Source organism: Kalmanozyma brasiliensis (genome assembly GCF_000497045.1).
Source record: "Kalmanozyma brasiliensis GHG001 unplaced genomic scaffold PSEUBRA_SCAF15, whole genome shotgun sequence".
NCBI lineage: Eukaryota > Fungi > Basidiomycota > Ustilaginomycetes > Ustilaginales > Kalmanozyma > Kalmanozyma brasiliensis.
In genome coordinates this window covers 117,708-142,283 of record NW_015961954.1, presented here as the reverse complement: position 1 = coordinate 142,283, position 24,576 = coordinate 117,708, and the positions used below count along the sequence as shown (strand labels likewise).

Below are 24,576 nucleotides of genomic sequence, written 5' to 3'. Positions count from 1 at the left end.
GCTCTGCATACTTTTGCAGTGCTCTCCCAACCGCACGTACGCGACCAGTCTTCTCCCCGGCTGCTCTTCAGATTTCTAGACGTTCAACGTACGCGGCCTTGAAAGTCGCCGTCTATATCAAGCCTTGGCTCTAAGCATCGTTGTTCTTGCAACCCTGGTACCCATGAATCCTATCGACCATCACCGATAGAACATCCGGCTGTACTCATCCAGCGTAGCTGGCAGCACTTTGTCCACATCAATGAACGCGACGTCGTCTACACTCTGATACGACCCGGCCAAAACGCTTCGTCATACAAATTCGTCGCCCAGCACAGACCCAATCATGTCGGGAACGCCTCATCCGCTTCAGCAGTCGCTGCTCAGGCCCGCGTCGCCCGGCGCATCCAGCATCGCTTCCGACTTGTCCGCGCGAAAGATCGCCGCCAATGCAGTCGAAGCCCCCACCTGTTCCATCGCTTGGGGTGCATGGCTTCGCAAATATCAGCATGGCTCATGGTGCGAAAAGGTGGAACCAGAATCCTCCCTTGACCCAAAGCAATCGGGATCCAACGGAAGTGTCTCAAACGAAGCTTCCACCTCGGCAGAGTCCCTCGCTTCCACCGCTGCCAACTCGCCGGTTCCGACCTCGTCAGCTGCCAACGGTCTCGCGCAAGTAGCCACCCACACTGCATCTCCCAAGCTTCCTCAATTCGCAAAACCCACCAAGACCCATCGAACTGTCAAAGTCGATGCCGATGCATTGATGGACTCGATGGACTTCTATCGACAAAATGGCTGGCTTGCAGCACCTCCCCTACCGCGTCGCCAACATCGGAAAGTGGCCGAGGCGCTTCGTCGCCATGGCCTCACCGCAGCACAGGAGCGCGACGCTCTCCTCCTCTACATTAAGCACGCCAAAGCCGTCTTCAGATGCGAATACGCTTCTTTCATGGTCGAAAGCACAGACGATGCATACATGCTCATTCTGGCCCAGGAAGGTGGTGACGCTCAGGTTCAGATGGTACCCAGAACCGTCACTTTGTGTTCGCATGCCATGCTACTCCCAGACGACGAAGTTCTTGTCGTCAGCGACACCAAGAAGGATTGGAGGTTCCGCTCGTGCCCCTCGACCCTGGCAGGAACCGTCACCAACGCAAAGGGCAAGCCCATGAACTTCTACGCCTCCGCTCCGCTCTTTCTCTCGTACAATCTCAACGGTATCGAAGCAAGAGTCCAGGTTGGTCGTCTCTGCATCATGGACGAGCAGCCTCGCGACGACTTTGATGACAAAGACGCCGAGCTTCTCTATTCTATCGGCAAGATGGCCGGCGACGCCCTCGAGGTCGAGTTTCAAAGCTCAAAGAACGCCAAAGCCGCCGAAATGCAGCAACGCACCAGCTCGCTCGTTCGCGCCTTGGAAGATCCTTCGCTTCACGCGCAATACAGGCACTTCAACTCGTCCAGTTCCGGTTCCGATTCGGGCGATGGCTTCTCACGATATTCGCTCGTCGTCATCGATCGCGCGTGTCAAGAGCTACGCGAATGCCTTGGTGCGGCCGGGGTTGTCGCCTTCGATGTCAGCAACTTCCGTTTTCGCCGTCATGCAGCTCATCGCGGCTCGCGCACCTCGGGCACCTTCTCGAAGGCCACCTTGCCGGCACGCAGCTTTTCCCTGGAAGGTCAAGCTCTCACCGAGCCCTTGACTCCCCCGGGTGATTCTGTCTCAACGCCAACCTACATCGACCCGAGTTCGCCTATCATCTCGCCCAGAATGAGTCGTCAGCTCTCCTCGGCTGATACTGCTTTGACGTTCGAAACCATCGATCTCAACGAGGGCTCTCCGCCGCCCAGCATCCTCAGCTACAGCGGCCCTGAATCTTGCCGACCCAATATGCCCGAAGAGATCGGTCGTCTCAAGGCCGTCTTTGCCGCTTCGTTGGCGCGCAAAGCGTCTGATACCAACATGAACATCCGCTGCGGCTTCCACCGCAGGTCGGCCGAAATCGCCCTTTCATCCGACGAGGAAGACGACGAGGAGGCAACCCCATCCCAGCCCGAGAACATGGACCCATGGGCGGAGTTGATGCCTCGCGAGACCCAGATCAGCTCCTATGCCGTCTGCGTCTCGTACAATCGAGCAAAGGCACGCCCCGGCATCATGTTCCTCGTCATGTTCGAAGCAGAGGTGCATTTCGACCAACAAGAGCGCTACTTTGTCGAGAGCACCATGCAAGTCGCCCACGGAAGCTTGCTGCGTCAGAAGCTTTCCGAGACCGACTTCTTCCAGGCCGAATTCTTGAGGCACGTGCAGCACAATCTCCGAACACCACTCCACGGTGCGCTGGGTGCTGTCGAGTACCTTCGAGCTGCCATCAGCAATGATGACGACGAAGCAAGCAAGGTCGATCTCTCGGCCGACGGTGTCTTGGCCACTCTGCTCGAGTCAATCTCACTGTCAGGCCTCACGCTCAATGCATACATCGACGACCTGCTCAGCTTTCAGAATCTGTCCGGGATCAAGACGGCAAACGCTCCTCCGCCCAAACGCATCGCGGCAGACATTGTCAAAGTCATCGAATCGGTTGCCGACGAGGAATGGGAGTTCGCACAGCGTCTGGACCTTCAATCTCACCACCTCGAGATTGACTCGCTCAAGCCGCAAGAAGGTCCCTTGCACGGCATGGAGCTCATCATCAAGGCGAGTCCCGAGGTACGTGATTGCGAATGGATGGTCGAGGTCAAAGCGCTGCAAGACGTGGTGCGTAAGGTTGTCTCGAACGCGATTCGCTACACTAGGCAAGGCTACGTCGAGATCGCAATCCGTGTCGCTGCGCCAGGTGCATTGGACGATCTGGACGTCGAGGTCGCTGAGGACTCCACTGTTGTGGAGATTGAGGTCGCTGACACGGGTGTCGGCATGACCAAGGACTTCTGCACCAACCAGCTCACCCGACCCTTCAGCAAGGGTGACTCCTTCCGCGACGGAATCGGTCTCGGCATGACGATCGTCTCGTCGACGTTGCAGAAGTACGGCGGAAAGCTTTCGGTCGCTTCCGAAGTCAACCTCGGTACCCGCGTCACGATGTGCATTCCTTTGCAGCGTGGCAAGGCTCTTCACGGCCGCAATGGTTCCTTGTCGAGCACGTCCGCGCCCAAACTTGCCGTCTCCAAGATCGCATACTACGGCCTCGAGACACGTGGCTTACGCCGCTTGGCCAACGCCTTGTGCGAACACTTTGTTCCGATGGAGGGCGTCGAGCTCACGCGCGACTATGCCGAGGCGGACTGCATCGTCTTGCCGGAGCGGGCTGCCAACTCCTTGGATGAAGGCGAAGAGCCGCTTCTCTCCCTGGTCAAGCCGAACGCGAGATTTGTCGTCATCAGCTCCTCACACCTTGTCATGGAGAAGGGCCTAGAGAAGTTGGATGGGCGCGCCGTTCTTCCTATGCCCATGCCACACGGTCCCAGTGCGCTGCGACTCATGGAGATCTTCCTAGCAGAGGAAGAGCCACCGCTGATTCACCTTGGCAACGCCATTCGTGCCAGCAATCAGCACAGGGTCAGTGTGACCGAGCTTGGCGTCCCCACGGGTCCTCGTCGTGTCAGCGCACCTTTGAAAGTGGGCTCCATGACATCGACGCCTGTGACAGGAGCAAAGAAGGTCAACGGTGTCTCGAACGGCGTCGACGTTGCTGCTGTCGCTGCCGAGTCCTCGATCGAGGTCAAGCCAGGCAAGTCGCTTGCTCCAATCAACACAGCTGGCGCGGCCCTTCCCGAGGACGAGTTCCGCGTCCTCGTGGTCGAAGACAATCCCATCAACATGAAGCTCCTCACCACGCTGTGCAAGCGGCTCAACATTCGCTACGAAGAAGCACACGACGGTGCCGAAGCCGTCGCCAAATTTATCTCCTTCCGTCCCTCGGTTGTTCTGCTGGACATCTCGCTGCCGATCCAGGACGGCTTCGAGGCGTGTACGCAAATGCGAGCGCACAACCACCCATCCTTCATCGTGGCGGTCACCGCGCTCAGCTCGGAAGAGGACAGGACGAGGGGCATCGAGATGTGCGGCATGGACGCATGGATGACCAAGCCCGTCTCGCCGAGACTGCTGAAAGGCGACCTCGAGGAATGGAGGAAGAAGTTCCACTCAGACATTGAGGTTGGCGTCAACGGCAATGGCATCGCTCCGGGGCCTGCAGTGGGCGTGGCCGTGGCGAGCGCCTGATCTGCACCATTCTCACCTGCTGTATCACCACTTTCCAACATACCCCGCCTTCTCACACACGGAATCTTTACGGACCAACTGCACCATCATCTTCCAATCTTCTCTCACATTCACACTGCTACCATTCTCATCTGTAGAAAAATTCTATCTCTGGGGTCGTCACATTGTCACGGTTGTTTTTTTTGGGGGAAATGTTCACGCTGTTCAACGGGCTTTTGTGTCGACTGCTGAGGGCTTGTGTGATGATCGCAGATGTGAGCGAATGAAACAGCGTTGCTAGGAAGCGGAAGGAGGAGCTGCGCATTGCGATTGCGTCGCACGAAGCGGCTAATCCCCACTCCCAAGAATATCGTCTCGTCGCCCTCGGGCCACTTTGCAAGCTTTCAGCGCATAGCCCGCGCTCTGACGCTTGCACTCAACTCATCATCATCTCTCTTCAGGACCGTCAGAAAGGGCTGGCGTGCAAAAACGATGTATTCTGTAGACCGGCTCAGCGCGAGTAGTCGTTGTCGCGATTGTGATCTGGATGGTGCAAGTGGTAACCCTTCCCCGTCTACATCGCTGTTCGACTTGCCTTCGTCTCGGCTGAGCTCTGTTCCTCGTCTTTCGTCTCTTTACTTCTTCTTCGGCCCGCCAAGCGGAGCGCCGATGTCCTTGCCGGTCAACTTGACTCCCAATGCCCTCTGCAACTTGGCCAGAATCTGGGGGTTCGGTACGGCTTTGCCTGACTCGTACTCCTGCACCACCTGAGGCTTCTCGTTGATCTTAGTCGCGAGCTCCTTCTGGGTCAACCCTTTTTCTTGACGTGTCTGACCAATGGTCTTGCCGACGGTGGGGGCGACTTTGGGTGGGGGAGCAACCTCGTTCTCGCGATCGAGCTTGGCGATGCGCTGGTGATCCGTGCCGGCATGACCCTTGTTCGTACCCGCCGCGACTTTGCGGTCGTTCTCGGTGATCGCGCCCACTTGCTTGGCTCGTTCGTAAGCGGTGGGGCCCGAGGATGGACCAGAGCCGCCAGAGGGTCGCACGCCGCGTCCGATGACGGTTTTGCTGTCCCAGTCCGTGTTCGACATTGTGTGAATGGTTGTGTAGAGAGAGGTAGGTTGTGCCAGATGAATGAGTGCCTCGGTGTGTGCTGTGTATGCGATCGATGCAGTGTCGACAGAGGAGGTGTGATGGTTGATAGTGAAGAAGATGAAAGCAGGCTCGTGTGATCTGACGTGCCACCGACGCTGAGCCGTGCGGTGGACTCTTCCTTGCGCAGCTGTGAAGTCATCGAGAGCTCGATTTTGCCCTCCACCCACCGACGCTTTCTAAGGCTTTCCGCGTCGTTCTCGGCTAAGCTGTGCAGGGAATTCATTTGCACAAATTCCTGTCGACTCGACGGTCTAACATCGATCCCGTCTTCGACCCGCAGCTTTGCTCAGGGTCCCCACACATAACACAAAGCGGCTCATTTAGTGAGATCCAGCTGCTAGTCTGCTCACAGACAAAAGCATTCAATGCTGGTTTGCGGAGACATAAATGCTTTCCATCATCCATCGCCAGCACCTTGAATCTGCAAGCTCACACAGTCTGCGCCTGCTTCTCCACCTCTGTCTCATCATCCTGCTCCTCCCTCTCTCCCTTCTGCTCTTCCTTCCCTTTCTGCGGGAAGTACTCCTCCCCATTCTTGTCGCGCTCCTCTCCATCGTCCTTGCCCTCCTTGTAGACATCTGCGGCGCCGGGCGGGGTTCCAAGATCCTCCGTGTGTGGGCTCGACACCGTCGGTTGATCGGGCAACAGCTTGGGTTTCGGTTTCTTCTCCCCCTTCTTGCCTAGCGACGCCGCGCGCTCCTGGACACTCATAGCGCGGTGATCCGCGTCGTCGTCCGGCGAGGCAGGATCGGGATGCTTCGGTGGGAGCACCTCGTTCTTGCGCGCCTCGTCCTTCCTATCGGGATCGTCTTGCTTCTGCTCCTTTTCGTGCTCCAGCACCATGTGCGAGAGATGCGTCGCGATGGATTCGTCGGGTTTGTTCGTGTCAGCTGTGTAGTCGGCGCGGGTGATGTGGTCATTGGACGTGGAGCGTTGGGGTTGCTCTGTGTCAAAGCCGCCTTCGGAGGTGGGTGAGGAGACCATCTCGGGTGAGGCGCACCGTGGTGATTCGCTCACGCGCTGCCCATCGGCGTCGTCGGGACGGTGAAGCGTTGAGATGGGCCCAGAGTGGTTGCGTTGCAACGGCCCATTTCCGTCCGGCTCCTCCGGTGGCAGCTCAAAGGTGTGCATCTGCGGAGATTCGAACATGTGCGCTGCTGCGGCTTGGATCTCGTGCACCCCTTCCTCTTTGTCTTCCCTACTGCCCTTGATCTGCTCGAAGTTCTTCTGTTGTGTGGCCGTAGATGGTGCGGGAGATTCCTCTTTGATGGTGGATACATCACGAGCCAGGCGGCTGGCGGCGTCATCGGCCCCCCGTTCTTTCGAGCCAGACCGACTCTGCTTCTCCGGGCTGTCCAAAGAGCGTGGGAACCAACTGTGGTCCTGATTGCTGCTGCCGTCGGAAGTCTGCGATGTGCCGCGACGAGCACGCTGCATCGACCCGCCCTTTTTGAACCGATGGATGGCGCGGGCGAACGTGAAGATGTTGGTGATCTTGCAAATGGCGCAGTCGAGGTCCTCGTCTGTGATCTCCGATACCAGCGCTTCGAGATTGTCCTCTTTCGAGAGCAGCACGCCGTCCTCGACAGCCAGCGTCCAGGGATGCTCGCGCATCTCAGCTACGGTGATACGCTTCTCCGGATCCTTGGTGAGCATCTTGTGCAACAGATCCTTGAGATCGTCGCTGAGATGATCCGGGTATTCAGGTTCGTCGTTCTTTATCGCTTCGTACATCTCGTAGAAGTTGTCCCTATCGAATGGCAGGTGGCCTACCACCATACAATAGAGCGTGACGCCAAAGCTCCAGATGTCGTCTGCCTTTCCATGGTACTCGGCATGCCCCGCCGTACACAGCTCGGGACTCATGAAGGCCGGACTGCCCGCTGACTTTTGCATCGTGTCATCCCCCGGCTTGAGGAACATCTCGCTCACGCCAAAGTCGACCATCTTGCACGTCTTGCGGTCGTCACTCAGCAGAATGTTGTCCGGCTTGATGTCGCGATGCACAATGTCGTTCTCGTGCAGATACTCGATGCCCATGAGGATCTGCACAAAGTAGTAGCGCGCAACGTCCTCGGGTAGCGGCTCGACGGTATGATTGAGCTTAATATCGATGACGGTTCCGTCGGGGCAGTACTCGAAGACCATGTAGAGGTTGTCCTTGGATGGGTCGTCGAGCACCTCGTATAGCTTGACGACGTGTGGATGGTGAAGCTTTTTGAGGATGGCGATTTCGTGGCGGATGAGGGAGAGTGGGTCTTTGGCGTTGTCGCCTTCCTTCTGCTCGTGCTTCTCGCCGCCCTTTGTCGGATCGCTGTGGTTGCCTGCGTTGTCTCGATCTGCGCCGGCGGGGGCGCGAGGAGCACGATTTCGTGCAGGCTTGCGCAGCTTGTCGGCACGATGCGTTTTGCGCAGGCGAGTCTTCCCAAACTCCTTGACGGCGAATTTGACCTCGGGGTCTTCGACGAGGACGGCCTTGCGCACGGTACCGTAGGCGCCGCGACCGATGGTGTCGGTGATCTTATACTGGTTGATGACGAGTGAGCCGTCGTCGAGGTTCTTGCTCTTGGCATCGAGTGTTTCGCGGTATTCGTGCGAGGGCGTGCGAGTCATGGAGCGCGAAGGCGAGCCGTACCCGAGCGAAGAGTTGGACGTGTTGGACATGGTGCGTTGGCCGTGGGAGGAAGCGTTGCAGCTGCAGCTGCCGTGGCCGTGCGCATAATTGTGCGAGTGACCGTGGGAGTGGTGGTGGTGACCCGCACCATGTGAATGAGGCGAGAGTGTGCTGCCGTGCTGCTGTTTCGATGAGCTCGGGTCTGCCGATGCTTTTCGGTCGGTTTGCGACGGTGATGCCGATAGCTTCTTCCTCTGCTCCATGAACGAGGGAAGGTTGTCATCACCCTCGGGTGATCCGGAGATGAATTGTGACATTGTGAGGCAGATGTGATGAGTGTAGCTGAAGGCAGTGATGGGATTAGAGAAGGCGGATCGCCTTGCGAGGGCAATGGATATGGAAGCAAGAACAGATGCAAGTGCACGGGCTGCGATAGCGATCTCTTCGATCGCCATTGAACGGATCACCCCAATCACTAAACAGAGGCGGTCAAACGTTACAGAGCTGTGTAAAGCGTCGGAGTGTGAAACCATATGCACATGTTCAATCAGACGCCGTTGGTCCCACAAGAAGGTCCATGCGTAGCTAACCTAAAAAAAGTGCATACACATCCGCCCTTCTCTCGCTTCACGCCAAAAGACGCAGAGGTGCAGCGGCCTCGACTTTCGGCTTTGCATAATTTCAAATCACAGATTTCATCTCCACTTGGCTGCCGACTCAGCCTCAAGGTCGGGGCGATGGCCTGACATCCAACCTCGACTTCGTATCACAACGGAAGGAGGCGTGGGGACGAGAAGATGCTCTCGATCGACAGTTCAAGCAGCGCTGTATGATCGCGAGCGCGGCCACTCCGCCAATGAATCGTCTGCTTGCTGACGAGACGATCCTGCGCATTCTTAGCTATCTCGACGCCAAGGATCTTGTTCGAGTGCAGCAGGTGAGCAAGCACCTTCGCACGCTCGCAAAGGATCGTCTGCTCTGGAAACGTCTCTTCTACTTCAACTTTGTGCGACCCACACAGAGCGTTCAGGTCCAGCATGACACTTCCGCCGTCCTCCCCACTTTGCGAGAGCTAGGATCCCTACTGTTGCATCAGAATGTCTTGCCGGGCAAGCATGTCACCGGCGACGGACCCAGCCAGATACAGCGACTGCCCGACCGCTTCTACAGCTCGACGGCGTTGCACATCGACGTCGATCGGGACTTTTCGTCGCTATACCTCGACAGCGTCGGCCTCAACGATACTTCGAAGCGTCAACTCCTCGAATGGGAACAGATCTACAGCGTTTCGCGCAACTGGCAACGAGGCAACTTCGCCGTATCCGAGCTGTCCGCACAACAGCTTCAAGCTGGTTCGAGCTCACGACCTCATCCATCTCCGCCTCAGCCCACTGTCGTGAGGGTGTCGAACGACTTCATCTTCACAGCATCTTCTACTCCGATCCATGATGACACATATGCCCCACGGGTCTTGATCTACTCTTCGGAACCTATTTCAGACGGTCGCTTCCATAGTACCAACAATCAGATACCCAGCGATCTTCATCAAAAGGTGCCAGTCGCAACCCTTTCTTCACCAGGGCTAGATAAGCTTCTTTCGGCCCGCAGATCTGATGTGCACATCACCGAAATCGCAGTCGATGCTGCTATCGCCGGTGATGCAGCGATTGCTGATGCGTCTGGTCCTCGCAAGCGCAAGTCGCCTGGAGACCAGACATGCTGCGGCAGTCCAGCAGCGAGAGTTCTCGTTGCTTATTCGACCGGACATATTAGTCTGTTCTCGATAGAGAGTGTGCAAGGCACGGTCAGGACCGTGGAGGAGATGTTCCACCGTCCCGCAGCCACGACTTCGGCAGAACATGTCACAATGGCGGCTCTTCATTTCCCTGCCCTCGTGCTATGCTCCTCCCAGTTCGACGTCGCTTTCTATCGGCTTGACACTGCTTCACCCTCGAAGATGACTCCGATTCATCGCATGTCGAGCTACCGATGCTCGTGGCCGGCGTCCTTACGCCTCAAGATGTTGCCGTACTTCGACAGTATCAAACGTACTCGACGAACTTCGTCGTCCTCATCTGCGGAGCGTCATGCGCCGACGCAAGGTCCCGACAAGTCGGCGTTCAGAGTCACTCTGGTCTACTCGACGCCCAGCTATCCTTCATCGTGGAGTGTCTCGGTCCAAGAGATTGTCGTACGGCTTGACCCGTCGACACCTACAGCACAAGTCTCGAGTCGCCATGCCACAGCCAAGCACCCTTTTCGGCCGACGCCAGTAGATCTGAGAGGTCGATCCATGCTTGGCAGAGACTTTGCTCAATCCCTGCCTGCTCAACGCCCGATTCTGGATCAGGGTCATCCCATGCCGGCCCAGGTCTCCACCTCGAATGGCAGCAGATCTACGAGCTTGACCTACGACGACCCCTTCGTGGTGCTTGGAGCCAGCGACAATCTCGTCGAGGTCTACGAGCTGCTGGGCGCTACCACCTTCGTGCGGTCGGGTCAACAAGACTCAAATTCGATTCCACGCTCAGCAACCGCCACTCCTCACTCGCAGAAACAAGTCTTGCGGCTGGTGCATCGTCGCAGCCTGCACGGTCACACCGGCAGCGTTCACAGCGTTGCGCTCGAAGACGGACGATGCGTCAGCGGCAGTGCCGATGGTAGCGTCATGATCTGGACTCTGGGGGACCGGTCAAATGAGACCGACTCGATCGCCAGTGCGATGCGAAACGCTCGAACTGCAGCACGGGGTCAAGGCCGATCTGACTGGACACCAAGCACTGGTGCAAGGTCTACCAGCTCAACAATTCTGGAGGAGGAAGAGGGTGACGAGGCTGCCAGTCAGATGGCTCACGTGCTCACGCTAAGGACACCAACAGAACCGCAGCAGACAGTCACGAATGATATGGACGAGACGCAGACAAGCACGCATCAGCTCATTCGAGGCCGATCCTCCGGTCCCTGTCTGGGCCAGCTCGTTCGCAGCCGCGTACTTGACCGTCAAGCTCAAGGCATCATTCGTTGGGTCTCAACCGCCTTCGACAAGATTGTCAGCATCGTCACTTATCCTGATGCGACTGAAATGCCGTCAGGCTCTATTGGCGCTGCTCTCGATGCATCTCACCCTCGTGAACGGGTGCAGGTGTGGACCTTCGGCTAATCCCTGTCTCGATGAACTCGCCGGGTTGTCATCGTCATCATCTGTATTTTACGTTGTACCACCAATATACCATGCTTTTGAGGCCACTCGCTCCAATCAATCCAGTTCATCACCCTGCCTGTAGCCGTCAGTCTCGTCCGTATGCCGCTGAAGCTGTTTCTGAACGGTCAGAGCAGGAACGTTCGAGCAGAGCTCAACTGTTGTGTGTGAGGTCCAACGCTTCGATTCGCGGAAGTCGGAAAATCTTTGCTCCACCTCAGCCAAATTTTTCGAAGGCTCGCGGTAAACTTTGTGTCCTTCTCAGGCTTGAACTTGCAACACCATACTAATCTTGGTGACACTCAGCGCTCTTCATCAAGCTCCAGCCGAGCAGCACAACAGGGCTCCCTCCACGGCATCGACGATGGACATCTTCCGCACGCTAGCAGGCGGAGGCGCCAGCTTCGACAAGAGGCGCTTCCAGAACGATCTCAAGATCTTTGGTGGCGCTGACGACGAGGCTTCCACCTCGACGGCGAATGCCAAGAGCAAGGGCAAGAGAAAGCGCAGTGACGTCCAGACTACGGCGGATGGAGAGCAGAAGCACAGCGCTACCAATGGAGCCAAGGTCATTGTGCCGGATGGACTCGACTTCTTTGGTTCCGCAGCCAAGGCCAAGTCTACCACCTCGGCTGTCGAGAGAGAGGAGAGGCTGAGTAAGAAGGACGGCAAGCGTAAAGCCGAGGACGAGTCATCCGACTCAGAAGCTGAAGCGGATGAACAAGCAGCAGACGAGCCACCGGTAACCAAAGCAACCCTCAGCACCTTCCTCAAGGCGAACAAGATCAAGCTCAAAGGCACCGACGTGCCGCTCCCCATGGCATCGTGGTCGGAACTCGAGACGCGCTTCAACGTGCAACCCTGGCTGCGCACCAACCTAGACAAGTGGGGTTGGTCCGTTCCGACGGCGATCCAGAGGGGTGCCATGCCGGTCCTCCTCGCCAATCGCGACCTTCTCGCCGGCGCACCCACTGGCTCAGGCAAGACGCTCGCCTTCCTCCTCCCCCTTCTGCACCACCTCCGCGCCCCATCGAAAAAAGAAACCTTCCGCGCCGTGATCGTCTCCCCCACCCGCGAGCTCGCTCAACAGATCCACGACCAGCTCCGTCGTCTCTCCGACGGGCGCAACTTTCGGATCTGCGTCCTCACCAATACGGCCGATTTCTCGTCTCTCTCTCAAGAGCCGAGCAAGCGCAAGAAGTTCGACATCCTCATCTCCACCCCTCTGCGACTTGTGCACGCGGTGGAGAAGGAAGAGGTCGAATTGGGCAATGTAAGACATTTGGTGCTGGACGAAGCGGATCGGTTGTTGGAAGAGGGGTTTTTGGAGCAGACGGATTCGATTTTGGCTGCTTGCACGCATCCGGATCTTCGCAAGGCGTTGTTCAGCGCGACACTGCCTGCGGGCGTCGAGGAGATGGCAAGGACGTTCATGGTCGACGAATGTCGCGTCATCGTCGGCACCAAGGACAGCGCCACAGAGACGATCCAGCAAGAGTTGCTATTCGTCGGTTCGGAAGACGGAAAGTTGCACGCATTGAGGTCGTTGATCACGGAAGGAGGGTTGAAACCCCCCGTGCTGCTCTTCGTCCAGTCCATCGAACGAGCTAAGGATCTGTTTCATGAGCTCGTCTACGATGGGCTGCACGTGGATGTGATACATTCCGAACGACCTAAGGTGCAACGCGAAGGCGTGATCAGCGCGTTCAAGAGGGGCGATGTGTGGGTGCTCATCTGCACCGAACTCATGGCGAGAGGGATTGACTTCAAGGGCGTTCAGCTGGTGATCAACTACGATTTCCCACAGAGCGTTCAGAGCTATATTCATCGGATCGGGCGAACGGGTCGAGCGGGAAGGCAGGGACGTGCGATCACGTACTTTACCAAGGAGGACGCAGGGCATCTGAAGACGGTGGTGAACGTGATGAGGCAGAGCGGATGCGAGGTGCCCGAGTGGATGGTCAAGTTGAAGGGGCCGGGGAAGAAGGAGAGGAAGAAGCTGAAGCAGCGGGCGCCGGAGAGGAAGGAGATCCGGACGAGTGCGGCTAGCAGTGTCGGTAGGAGAGAGGCGAATAAGAGGAGGGATATGATTGCGGGGAGCAAGAGGAGAAAGGTTTCCGAGGGGAAGAAGGAAGGTGGCGGGGAGAAGTAGACACTGTCGATGTTTGGGTCAGCGAGGTGCACAGCAATCACACAATTCACCGCAGTCACACAGTGATGAGCATGTTTGAGATTCTTGTCACAAAGTTTCATGGGTGAATCTCTAAGCTCAGTAACGTAATTCACGTATTGCCCGAACGCCCGTATTGCTCGAACGATCTGCAAAGTTGGTCAACGCCTTCTGAGCAGTCTTTTTGCAAAAAGTGGTGATCACTTGAGACGGCTGCAAATGCATGGATACGCACAATGTCGGCGGAAGACTCTTGGAAAGACGCTTACGCAGATGCTGTTGAACATCGTACAAGCAACATCAATGCTATGCATTGCCTTCTCGCTGAGCTGTGGTAGTCTGAAGCTGCAGAAGCCCGTTTTGGGCACTTTGGCAGTGTAGAGCGCCTTCTTGAATGCTTGTGCCCCCAAACAGCGCCAAGGTACGGCAGACGAGAGCTTCAACAGCAACGACGTGGAGCCGTACAGGCTGTACAAGCCCATAGCGCGGCAAGGGGACTTGCAAATCATCGTCGTCGTGATCCGTGATGGCAAAGACGACGTCAATTATTCAAAAATATCGACACTGCCGATGTGCGTGCACAAATTCACGCCTTTTGACACCATCACTGATCACTACCACCATCTCTGTTGATCCTGGGCTTCCTGCCGGCGAGATCAAGCACACGCCTGATCTTGTGCAACTGTGAAGTCACCTGCTGCCTGTCGTGCGTTGTCGTCAGGTAAGAACGAGCATTGTGGGATCTGCAGTTTACACTGCTGAAGTGCCTAAAGGCCAGGGATTTTCCGTTCGCCAAACCACCATCTCAATTTGTTTGACAGCGATGCCACTTATTCGCAAAACGAGGCATGGACCATTCACCTCCACCCTCCCGCCAGAGGTACCACAACTCACTGCATAACATTGGCGCATGTGGTAGCATTGACAGCATCTCAAAGAGCATGGTACCAAATGCACAAAAGACAGCTAGACTGCCCAAAAGTCTAATTTCGGATCGTCCGAGCAATACGGGCGTTCGGGCAATACGTGAATCACGTTACTCTTCCTCGTCATCGACGTCCTCGTCACTGCTGTCCCCATCCAAGGGATCCAGACCATCACCAACCACGTCCTGCTGCTGTACGATCCCCTCCACCGTCTTCAACATCACGCCCAGTCCCTCCTTCACAATCTCCAAAAGCGGCGCCATCTGCCGCCTCAACCCCTTATCCCCACTCTCCTCGCCCAAGATCAACTTCCTCTGCGCCCTCGCATCCAGCTTTGTGTTCAAAAAGAACAGCAGTCCCCGACTCAAATCCGCGCTGCCACCCAACAGATTTGCCTGAATCCACTTGCCCAATTTCTCCACCTTCAACTCCTTCGTCACCGTCGGCAGATGGAGTGTCCTCGCCGGGCTCTTCGCCTGGACGCTCAGCACGAGGTGCACCATCAACAAGCCCAAAAACTCCCCCGGTCGCGTGCGCATCATAGTGAAATCGACTGTCTTGAGCGATTGCAGCGACAGACAGTCGTGGGTCATCCACCAAGCGTAGGCGCGAGCCAGGTTGCCCACCCTTCGGGGATCGACAGTCTTATCTGCAGAGGCATCGCCGAAGTGCGCAGCGGCGAACTTCTCACCCCCAACGTCCGACTGGCCTAGCTCACGCAGGAAGTCCCAGAGACAGTACTGGAGCGTCACGCGCATGCCGTGGTCATTACGACAGATCTCCTGGCCGATCAGCGTGTAGTACGGGTTGTAGGTGGATTCGGAGCCGACGCAGTGGACGAGGACGCGGATGACTTCGCGTCGCTGCACGTCGTTCAGTTTTAGGAGAAGGAGGTTCTCGGCTGCTTGGCGGAAGTCGGTCGCTGTGATGAGGGTGATGAAGACCGAACGGCGCGCGTCGGTGTTCATCCCCTGAGATCGGGCGAGGTCGAGCAGCTCCTGCTGCGCTTTGTCGTGCTCCTGAGTGATGTTGGAGGATTGGATGGCGGAGGAGCGCGCGTTCATGGGCGTCAGCTTGGTCAACCCCTGCGCGTCGGATTGGTCGGATTGACCAGTCCATGCTGCGCCGACAAGCCACCACTTGCCCTTCTTGTCCGCGTCTTGCAAGTCCTTGAGCCCGATTCGAAGAGCTTCGTATGCTTTGACGGTGCGCTTCTTCCCCAACCCACCAAGGAACTTCTTCATTCGCGTCAACAGCTGACCCGTCGCACTGGCCGGATTGGACGCGTCGTTGGCGTTGGACTTCGACCTTGCGTTCTTCTGCAGATCCGTCATGCGCTCCAGCATGAATTTGGTGCGCGTCGATGCGGTCGATGTGGCGACGCGCGATTGGGTCAAGGTGATGATGGCCTTGAGCGACGTCGAGTCGTCCGAGCGGAGCTGGTGGCCACAGCACCGGATGGTGCGGAGCAGCAGCTCGATGTCCACTTCCGTAATGCTCCCCACGTCTGCGGACGAGGTGCGTTCGCCGAGAAACATGCGGATGAGGTCGTAGATGAGCGGACACGCTACCACGTGCAGGTTGTACAGTTCACAGGCTAGGACGGTGAGGTTGAGACACTCTTTGCCCTTGTCCTCCTCGTCATCAACCTCCACCCCCGCGTTCTGTCGCAGCTCGTCGTAGTGCTTGGTCAGGACCTCGACGAGACGCTGAGTGAAGTACGCAGCAAACTCGACACCGATGACCTTGTGCAGAGCGGCAACTAGGGCGGCATGCAGGATGACAAAGGTGTCGATGAGGTTGGAGCGCGAGGTGATGATGTCGATGATGAGCTGCGTGATGGTCGAGGTGACATGGGCGCGTGGGTGGGACCGGTAGAGGTTCTCGTACTCGCCAAGAATCGTGTCGATGTTGCCGTCGCCGAGACGGTTGAGCAGGCCCTGCGCTTGGCGGCGCAGCTTCTGCGCGGCGATGGGGTCCATTTCTGCTTCCGTGATGCCTGGGCCGGATGGAGCGTTTGAAGTGGCGGGTGTGGTTGTGCTAGAGGACTCGGCGGCGAGCTTTGCGCGCAGAGCTGGAGGGATGTACTTGGTGGCTGTTGCGGCAGCAGGAGCTGATGATGCGGATGTCGATGCGACGGTGTCGGATGAGGCTGTCTTTGCGGAACCAGCGATGAGTGCACGGGCTTCCTCGGCTTCAGAGTCCTCCTCGGCGGTTTCTTCGCTTTCGTCGTCCTCGTCGGTGCTGGCTTCTTCGTCATCATCTTCCTCCGCTTCTTCGTCTGTTGTGGCCATGGCAGCATCCCAGTTGCTGAAGTCGTCTTCGTCATTCGAGTCGAAGTCGTACGCCCCTTCTCCCTCTAACGCTTCCATCTCCTCGTCCTCACTGGCACTCTCTCCGTCCATCTCGCTGTCTCCCTCTTCCTCCTCACCCTCCTCCGACTCATCGTCTTCGCTCGCACTGACGTCCTCCAACCCGGAGTCGTCGCTCTCGTCATCACTCTCCTCTTCCTCCTCGTCGCTATCACTTTCATCATACATTCCCACCTGGAACCGATCCAGATCGTCCAAGAAGTCATCCAGATCATCGCGCACCACATCCTCCCCCTGTCTGCTTTTGCCTAGACTGTACTCGAGCCATCGGATCTCGTCCTCATCCTCCTTCTCCTGCTGTGTCATGTGTCGTCTGCCCTTCTTCTTGCCGCCGTCCAGACCCTCGCTCGCCTTTGCTTTGCCATTTGACGAGGTGGATGGGCCCGCCTCTGCACGCGCAAGCATCTTCTCGAGCGCAGTGGGCTTAGTAGAGGACGTCCTCTTCTTGTTCGGCTTGACTACCTCGAGCTCGCCAGTGAACGGGTTGAGTCGCTGTTTCTGTTCGACCGACTCTTCATCCTCCGATTGTGGTAGAGGTGCTTTGGTGCTCTTGGGCTTCTTGATGACTTTGAGCTCCTCTCTTGGCTGGTTGGTCGACTTTCGCTTTTTGTCAGCTTGCCCAGCATTGCTGTTTGCGCGACTCGATGAGGCTGCATTAGCGTTCGCGTTGCGGTTCGTGGTTGGCTTATTGCCCTTGTGCTGCAAAGACGGTCCAGCTTGCGACCGTTGCTGCTTTCGCTGTTGCTGCTGCTCTTGCTGCTCCTTCTCCTGATTCCGCAGCGACTTGATGGGGCCCCTCGACGTCCCCTTTGCTGCACCATTGACGGCGCTCTGCGGCCTGCCTATCGCCTTGAGCTGTGGCTTGCCCGACCCATTGTGCGAGTCGAAGCGGTTGCCTCGGTCGTGTGGCCGGAAGGGACGTCTCTGCGCGGAAGGGGCAGGCAGTCCAAGTTCATCACGAAGGGCTGCGGGTAGCGTCGTCGTCTTGCGCGACTTCAAGCGTGAGTCGAACGGCATTGCGACTTTGCTGTCTTCTCTTTTCGAGGCGGTTTGGTGTCTGGAGGAAGAAGGGTGTGGAGAACAAGAAGAAGAAGCGGCAAAAAAGTAAATTTTGCTTCAAAGCTCGGAAATCGGAGCGATTCAGATGGCCGCAGAACGAGGTTTGGTCTTGCATTACCGTTGCTCACCTTCTTCTGACCCTTCTCTATAACCAACGAACGAAGGCAGACTCGGTCCGAACGAGTGAAAGGTGCAATCATGGACGCTCTTGCAGGCTACGGCTCTGAAGACAGCGACATCGGCGAGCAGCCTTCGCCCCAGCTGGTCAAGTCGAAGACAGCAACGACCACCGAGCCTCTGGACTACGATCCCACCGACGCTTTTGGACTGGGCAGTCTCAAGCCTGAGCAAGCATCGACATCACAACAAGCGCTACAGGCATCTCCCGAAGCACCTCCTTCCTCATCACGGCCGTCGAAGAAGTCAAAGAGGAACAGCAATGCCGCAGCACCGTCGGCACCGGCTTCAACATCCAACCCTTCCGGCCCTTCTTCCGCATCTTCGTCCACTTCGACCGCAGTCGCGCTCGCGCCGCAAGTGATCGACAACTCTTCCGCCGCCGAAGCTCTCCTCTTGCGACCCGGCGACAACACCATGCACGTCAACATCTCCTATGCCGACATGACAGCGCCCCAATTGGGCCCGGAGAATCCTTTTGCAACGCGCACCCTCGGCGCCCAACAAAACACTCTCACCGGCCACATCGAGTCCGCCGCAGTCTCCGATTTCGACTTCCGCAATCAACAGCGTACCTTTCACGTCTATGGGTATGCGAAGGATCCGTCTTTGCTGCACCAGTCTGCGGAGGGCTCTTCGTCGTACGTCGGTGATCAGTATGCAGCATCGCGTTTCGGAGGCGCCTCGGCAGCCGAGATTCGCGCGAGCAACGGTAGCAAGGCGCACAGGAAGAAGCGAAATCCCAAAGCAGGCGATGCAGGCATTCTCGATGGCGATGGCGCCTACGTCGGTCCGTGGGCGAAACGCGCCGAAGACGACGACATTGCAACGCAGCTCTTGGGGCAGGATGCCACCGTGGGTCCATCCCAAGCCGAACTCACCGCTGCGCAAGCTAAATCCGACGCGCGCGAGAAAGACGCCCTCCTCGCCGCCCAAGCTCGCAAGACCACCTCCGAAACCGAAAAGATCACCGAAACCTCGATCCTGCACGCCAAGAGCATGTACGACTACCAAGGACGAACGTACATGCACGTGCCTACGGACGTCGATGTCAATCTGTCCGGCGAGGCGGGCGAGCAGGAGTGCTTTTTGCCGAAAACGTGCATCCACACGTTCAAGGGGCATGGGAAAGGGGTGTCGACGCTCAAGGTCTTTCCGAAATCGGGGCATTTGTTGTTGAGCGCTTCGTTGGATACGACGGTCAAGCTGTGGGATGTGTATCACGAAGGGCAGTGTTTGCGGACGTTCATGGGGCATGGGAAGGCGGTGAGGGATGTGGCGTTTTCGAATGATGGAAGGCGGTTTTTGTCGGCGGGGTACGATCGGGTGGTCAAGCTGTGGGATACCGAGACGGGCGCTTGTCTGGATAGCTTTTCCAACAGTGCCACGCCGTACTGCGTCACCTTCCACCCGGACGAGGATAAGCAGCACATCTTCCTCACAGGGATGAGCGATAAAAAGGTCCATCAGTGGGATATCAACTCGCACACGATCACGCAGGAGTACACGTCCCACCTCGGCGCCGTCAACAGCGTCACGTTTGTCGATGGCAATCGACGCTTTGTGACGACCTCGGACGACAAGACGATGCGCGGGTGGGATTACGACATCCCTGTGGTGATCAAGTACATTGCGGATCCGACGATGCATTCCATGCCGGCGGTGACATTGTCCCCGACGGGCAAGTGGTTAGCTGCGCAGAGCATGGACAACCAGATCCTGACGTTTGCAGCGGACGGCTTCAAGCAGAACCGGAAAAAGGTGTTCAAGGGTCATAACGTTGCCGGGTTCGCGTGCCAGGTGGGGTTCAGTCCCGATGGCAAGTTCGTTAGTAGTGGTGATGGAGAGGGCAACGTGTGCTTTTGGGACTGGAAGACGACGAGATTGTTGAAGAGGTTGAGGGGCGCGCATAGGGAGGCGGTGATCAGCTGCGCGTGGTTGCCGCACGAGACCAGCAAGGTCGTCACCGGCAGCTGGGATGGTGAGATCAAGTTGTGGGATTGACAGCGCGGAGCAAATGTCAGCATTGGGTTGACGCAATCTCGGAATGTGCGTGTGTGTCGTCTGTTGAGCGAGAGACTGATTCAGGATGTCGCCGATGAACAGCGAGGTTCTCAACCAGCAGGCCGTTGCTCACGACCTTCACAGTCACACGGTCAACGATGTATCAAGTCAAACTGAATGCAAACCACAATAAAACAACTCAACGACCTCGCTACTTCCTACCCCGCTTGCCACCCCGTCCGCCCCTTCCGCCCCGCCCGCCATCCCTCATGCTCGTAACGCCATGCCCGCCAGTGGCAAACTGAACCGCCTTCCTCGTGTTCACCAGCTCCTTATCGCCCTGGCCCTCCGCGCTCTTGGCCGCCTTCCTCAACTTGCTCGTGCCCAACTTCTCCAACAACGCCAAATTACCCTGTCTCTCCTCCCTGGTATCCTTCTCATTAGGATCGAACTTCCTCTTCAACCCCTTCTGCTTGGTCTCGCCCTTCAGGGTCTTATCGAACCTACCCAGGCTCGCCGTCGATGCGCGGGATCGCAACACATCCGCCTCCAATTCGGCCTTCCTCTTCTCCCTCGCAGCCGCCCTAGCCAGCTTAGCAGCATTCGCATCGCCCAAACCACCCTTGGCCACCCCTGCAGCAGCACTGGAGCTCGCCGCACGCGCAAGGTTGCCCGCCCTCTGCTTTTCGTTCTTCTTGACCTTGGCCAGGCGCTCCTTCTTCGCCGTAGCAGCAGGATCCAGGTCGTTCTGCCCATTGTTCTTGAGCTCGTGAATCCATTGTTCTTCAGCATCCTTGTTGGCACCCTTGAAGCCCCAACGGGGGACCCAGGTGGAGGTGGCTTCGTCGAAAATGAGTTTGTCCTTCTTGCGCGATTGGATGCCCTTTTGCTTGGCGAACTTTTCCCACTTGGTCAAGGGTTTGGGTTTGGGCATGGATTTCTCCCGGGGGAGGCGGGTGGTGAACGCGGGGAGCGTGGCTAGGGGGCCATGGTCGGGGGAGGGCACGATGGGGAGGGTGAAGATGCGGTTGATGAGAGATTGGATGCCGTCCCTCGTGCGGGAGGTGAGGGTGGCCGAGGTGAGAGGCGTGGAAGGGAGCGGGTTCGGGTTGATTGAGGTTAGGAGGCCAAGGTCGAATTGGTAGGGTGAAGGGGTCTCGTCGACGGTGGTGGGGAGGTACTTGGAGGACGAGGCTGCGGCGAGGGCGGTGCCGTCCAGAGAGGTGGTGCTGTTCGAGACGATTGCGGCTGGCATGGTTGCAGTGCAAGCGGGGGGTGACAAGAATGATGTGGTTCGGTGGGATGGTGAGAGAGCGTTCAGATCAAGGTTGCTTTGCTGCCAAATTTTTCGAAAATCTTCTTGTTGGTGCCGCGAGGAGCAAAGGCAAAAATTTCATCTTGATTTGCGCGCCACCCGATCTGGCAGTTTGACTGAATCGGGTGGAAAGGACGCCTTGATTGCCGGTTGCAAGCCGAACCCAGCATTGTGGACCCTGAAGCCACACAACCGATACCCTCCTGCTTATGAGGGCTGCAACGAGCTTCGATGGTGACAACCTCAGCTTGGCCCCTAAACCTCCGCCACACGTTCTTATATCCGTTCGCGCTCGCTCGAAGGATGCTTCCCGACCACCACCACCAACACTCGAAGTCAAGATGACCACCCTCGCAGTGAACGGCGTGACCCTCGGCTTCTACCCGGACGAAGGCGATGCTGGCGGCACAACGTCGTACCTCTCGGACCTCAACAATGCGCTTGCGCTCTCCTGGCCGGCTGGTCATCATACGATGCCTGTGCCAACGATCGCCGTCGTCGGATGGTATGCGCAGACGTACCCCGGGGAGGAATTTACGGGGTTCCAGCTGATGCCGCTCGTCGACGACATCACTAGGGAGCACACGCGGTGTCATCGTCGCACGCGTTTCGTATACGAGGCCTCGGTGATGCCTTTCCAGAGCTGGACGGGCTACACACCCGAGAACGACATCAAAGCGAAAGAGGTCGCGCAGGTCATGCAGACCATGCTGGAGCGTAGTCGTGCGGGTGACGAGTTTGCCATCGCAGAGATCCGCCTTCGCTTCGGGCACGAGATGAACTACTACATCTCCTCCGGTCTCTATCCTCCCCCAACCACAGCCGATCGAGGCTGGGACTACCGCACCGCTTTCACCGCCGTCGCTCTCGCCTGCCGGGATCTGGCCCCGCAGTACAGAGAGCGGATCAAACTCTTCTGGTGCCCCAACATCGCTTCCACCTCCTCGGGCGCCGAGGCCGAGTACGACACCTTCCTCCCACCGCTAGAACATATCGACTATGTCGGCATCGATTACTATTGCCCTGCCGCCGGCAATCTGGACGCATCCGACTTTGTGCGCAAGATGAAGAGGGTGCACGACCGATACGCGAGCAAAGACCGACCGTTTGTGCTGGGAGAGACGGGATTGCAGTTCGATCCACCCAAGGAAGTCGAGATGGACGCCAAGATGAGGTGGTTGGAGGTGGTGACGGGAAAGGAGGCGAGGAAGAGGTTGCCCTGGATGATCGGATTGAGCTGGTTCAATTACGAGAAGGATCGAGACTATCGCTTGCTCTGGATCAAGAGGGAGGAGGCGGAGATGAATGGGGTGTTTGTCGAGTGGGTCGAGCAAAGTATGAGGCGGGAGAGGAAGAAGATCGAGGGCGAGCAAGGTGGAAGCAAGACCAAGAGGTTTTTCAAGACTCTTTTGGCAAAGTGAATCGAGCATTGAAACCTGGACAATCCATTCTATTCCGTTGTATCCATGCTGTGCGAAGACAATCCGTGCATGCGGTCAAGTCGACTTGATCCTCCTGGGTTGCCTCTTCGCCGACTCGCCGACATACCCTTTGACCCTACCCACGCCCTCCCACCACTCCTTTTTCCCGCCTCCTACCGCCAGCGCCACCTCGAGCACCGCCAACAGGTGCACCGCCACCACCAACCACATCCCTACCACCGTACCCACCAGTCTCCCGCGTCCGACGCCATCCAGCCGCTCCACCACCCTGAACGCCGTCTGCTTGACCAGCGGCACGTGTCGCTCCGCGTCCTTGACCTCGGATGGCAGATACACGCCGTCGATCGCCTCGGCCGCCCGCAGACCGGACGCAAACCCATCCTCGTGGAACCCGTAGTTCGTCCAGGCTCCCGCAAAGTACGCGCCCCTCGTCCCCTGCAGCGTGCGCAACTGCTGCTGGGCCAACACGGAATCTGGCGTATACAACGGATGCGTATACGCCTGGCGCTTGAGCACGAGCTCCGGCCTAGGCGTGTAAGGCGACTCGGGATCGCTCGTTGGATTCAACGTCACCAGAACCGGTCCGAACTTTTCTTCCGGCAGAGACTGGAGGAGGTTCATCCAGTACGTCAGGGAGACACGATCCACGTCGTCCCCGGACTTGTTCGCTACCTGCTTGCCATTGCTTTCCCCGGTGGCGGTGGACGCGGGGACGGTCTCGGCGAGGAAGTTCCACGCGGACCACGCGGCGCGTCTCACCGGCATCAAGCGCGTATCCGCGTGCAAAACCGCCACGTTCTCGCTAAAGTGGAATCGAGAGAGCGTCTCTAGAACCTCTCGACCGACGGTGAGACCCTCCGCCTCGCCGGCGGCGAGCATCTTCAGGGTTTGATCCGCGTGCGAGGCGAATACGACGCGATCCCATCCAGTGTGTTTTGTACCATCAGCGGTTTTGAGCGTCCATTTGGCGTTGCGAGCGTCGATCCATGCCGCCACCACTTCGCCGGCCTCGTTACCCTGGTGAATACGTTCAGAGGGGAGTTTTGAGAGGATACGATCGACGTAGCCGCGCGAGCCGTTCTTGATCGTCAACCACTGTGGACGGTCGAGGATCTGGAGCAGGTGGTGGTTGTGCATGAATCGAAGCAGTGTTACTGCCGGAAAGGAGGAGAGGGCCGTTTCGGGGGCTGTGGACCAGATGCTCGCCGTCATAGGGATGAGGTAGTTCTTACGGAATCCTTCGCTGTAGGATCGCTCATCGAGCCATTGACCAATGCTGATTTCGGCGCCTTCGACCGGATTGGCTTTGCACAGGCGGAGGTAGTCGACGGATTGCTGGTTGAACCGGATGATGTCCCACACCATGCGCCAGTGCGAGGGGTTGAACAAGTTGGAGGACTGGCAGAAGAGTGCGGCAGGACTACCACCGGCCCATTCAAAGGCACCGTAGCCGCCGAGGGAGGAGATGAAACGGGTCACGGAGAACGACATGTCGCTGTCGAGGATGGGCACGCCGGTGAGTTGGAGGAAGCGAAGGAAGTTGGGGTATGTGACGCGGTTGAAGACGATGAAACCCGTATCGACCGGTGTCTTTTCCGCAGAGGATGCGGAGGCAGCGGTGGGAGAGGTGAAGGTCACCGTGTTGGCGTGGCCGCCGATCCAGGGGAGGGGTTCGAAGAGGTGGACTTCGTGCGAGGAGTACTCGTTGAGAGCCCACACCGAGGACAGACCCGAGACGCCGGCTCCTACCACAGCGACCTTCATCGTTGTTGCACGCTACTGCTTATCGCGGTTGGGAGAAGGGACAGGTAGAGACGAGATGGTGTGTGAAGCGAGGAGGACGAGAAGAAAGGACCCTGACTCTTTGCCCTAAAGGCACGTGCGAGAAGGAACAGCCATCCGGATCGGCAACTGCTTTGCTCAACTTGACATTTGCCATTTCATTTCAGTATCT

General features: G+C 57.7%; 10 protein-coding genes across 10 annotated transcripts; 5 read left to right on the top strand and 5 right to left on the bottom strand.

Moving 5' to 3' along the window:
* Nucleotides 1-325: 325 nt before the first annotated feature.
* Nucleotides 326-4,207, top strand: PSEUBRA_001701 (Signal transduction response regulator, receiver domain protein; the record flags this gene model as incomplete). The annotated part of the gene is made up of 1 exon (XM_016434917.1): nt 326-4,207. One exon carries the CDS (start codon nt 326-328, stop codon nt 4,205-4,207), a length of 3,882 nt encoding a protein of 1,293 aa, XP_016293616.1.
* A 614-nt stretch (nt 4,208-4,821) lies between these two features.
* On the bottom strand, nt 4,822-5,280 carry PSEUBRA_001700 (Cro/C1-type helix-turn-helix domain protein; the record flags this gene model as incomplete). The annotated part of the gene is made up of 1 exon (XM_016434907.1): nt 4,822-5,280. One exon carries the CDS (start codon nt 5,278-5,280, stop codon nt 4,822-4,824), a length of 459 nt encoding a protein of 152 aa, XP_016293615.1.
* A 493-nt stretch (nt 5,281-5,773) lies between these two features.
* On the bottom strand, nt 5,774-8,275 carry PSEUBRA_001699 (Protein kinase domain protein; the record flags this gene model as incomplete). Its single annotated transcript, XM_016434904.1, has 1 exon — nt 5,774-8,275. The coding sequence occupies one exon, from the start codon at nt 8,273-8,275 to the stop codon at nt 5,774-5,776; it is 2,502 nt and encodes an 833-aa protein (XP_016293614.1).
* Nucleotides 8,276-8,814: 539 nt separating this feature from the next.
* On the top strand, nt 8,815-11,118 carry PSEUBRA_001698 (WD40 repeat; the record flags this gene model as incomplete). The annotated part of the gene is made up of 1 exon (XM_059464696.1): nt 8,815-11,118. The coding sequence occupies one exon, from the start codon at nt 8,815-8,817 to the stop codon at nt 11,116-11,118; it is 2,304 nt and encodes a 767-aa protein (XP_059320807.1).
* Nucleotides 11,119-11,521: 403 nt separating this feature from the next.
* Nucleotides 11,522-13,309, top strand: PSEUBRA_001697 (Helicase, C-terminal; the record flags this gene model as incomplete). The annotated part of the gene is made up of 1 exon (XM_016434925.1): nt 11,522-13,309. One exon carries the CDS (start codon nt 11,522-11,524, stop codon nt 13,307-13,309), a length of 1,788 nt encoding a protein of 595 aa, XP_016293612.1.
* A 1,054-nt stretch (nt 13,310-14,363) lies between these two features.
* PSEUBRA_001696 (Initiation factor eIF-4 gamma, MA3) lies at nt 14,364-17,642 on the bottom strand (the record flags this gene model as incomplete). The annotated part of the gene is made up of 1 exon (XM_016434903.1): nt 14,364-17,642. The coding sequence occupies one exon, from the start codon at nt 17,640-17,642 to the stop codon at nt 14,364-14,366; it is 3,279 nt and encodes a 1,092-aa protein (XP_016293611.1).
* Nucleotides 17,643-17,882: 240 nt separating this feature from the next.
* On the top strand, nt 17,883-19,865 carry PSEUBRA_001695 (WD40 repeat; the record flags this gene model as incomplete). Its single annotated transcript, XM_016434918.1, has 1 exon — nt 17,883-19,865. The coding sequence occupies one exon, from the start codon at nt 17,883-17,885 to the stop codon at nt 19,863-19,865; it is 1,983 nt and encodes a 660-aa protein (XP_016293610.1).
* A 211-nt stretch (nt 19,866-20,076) lies between these two features.
* Nucleotides 20,077-21,120, bottom strand: PSEUBRA_001694 (Ribosomal biogenesis regulatory protein; the record flags this gene model as incomplete). The annotated part of the gene is made up of 1 exon (XM_016434899.1): nt 20,077-21,120. One exon carries the CDS (start codon nt 21,118-21,120, stop codon nt 20,077-20,079), a length of 1,044 nt encoding a protein of 347 aa, XP_016293609.1.
* Nucleotides 21,121-21,521: 401 nt separating this feature from the next.
* Nucleotides 21,522-22,601, top strand: PSEUBRA_001693 (Glycoside hydrolase, superfamily; the record flags this gene model as incomplete). The annotated part of the gene is made up of 1 exon (XM_016434916.1): nt 21,522-22,601. One exon carries the CDS (start codon nt 21,522-21,524, stop codon nt 22,599-22,601), a length of 1,080 nt encoding a protein of 359 aa, XP_016293608.1.
* A 75-nt stretch (nt 22,602-22,676) lies between these two features.
* On the bottom strand, nt 22,677-24,386 carry PSEUBRA_001692 (uncharacterized protein; the record flags this gene model as incomplete). Its single annotated transcript, XM_016434911.1, has 1 exon — nt 22,677-24,386. One exon carries the CDS (start codon nt 24,384-24,386, stop codon nt 22,677-22,679), a length of 1,710 nt encoding a protein of 569 aa, XP_016293607.1.
* Nucleotides 24,387-24,576: the final 190 nt, after the last annotated feature.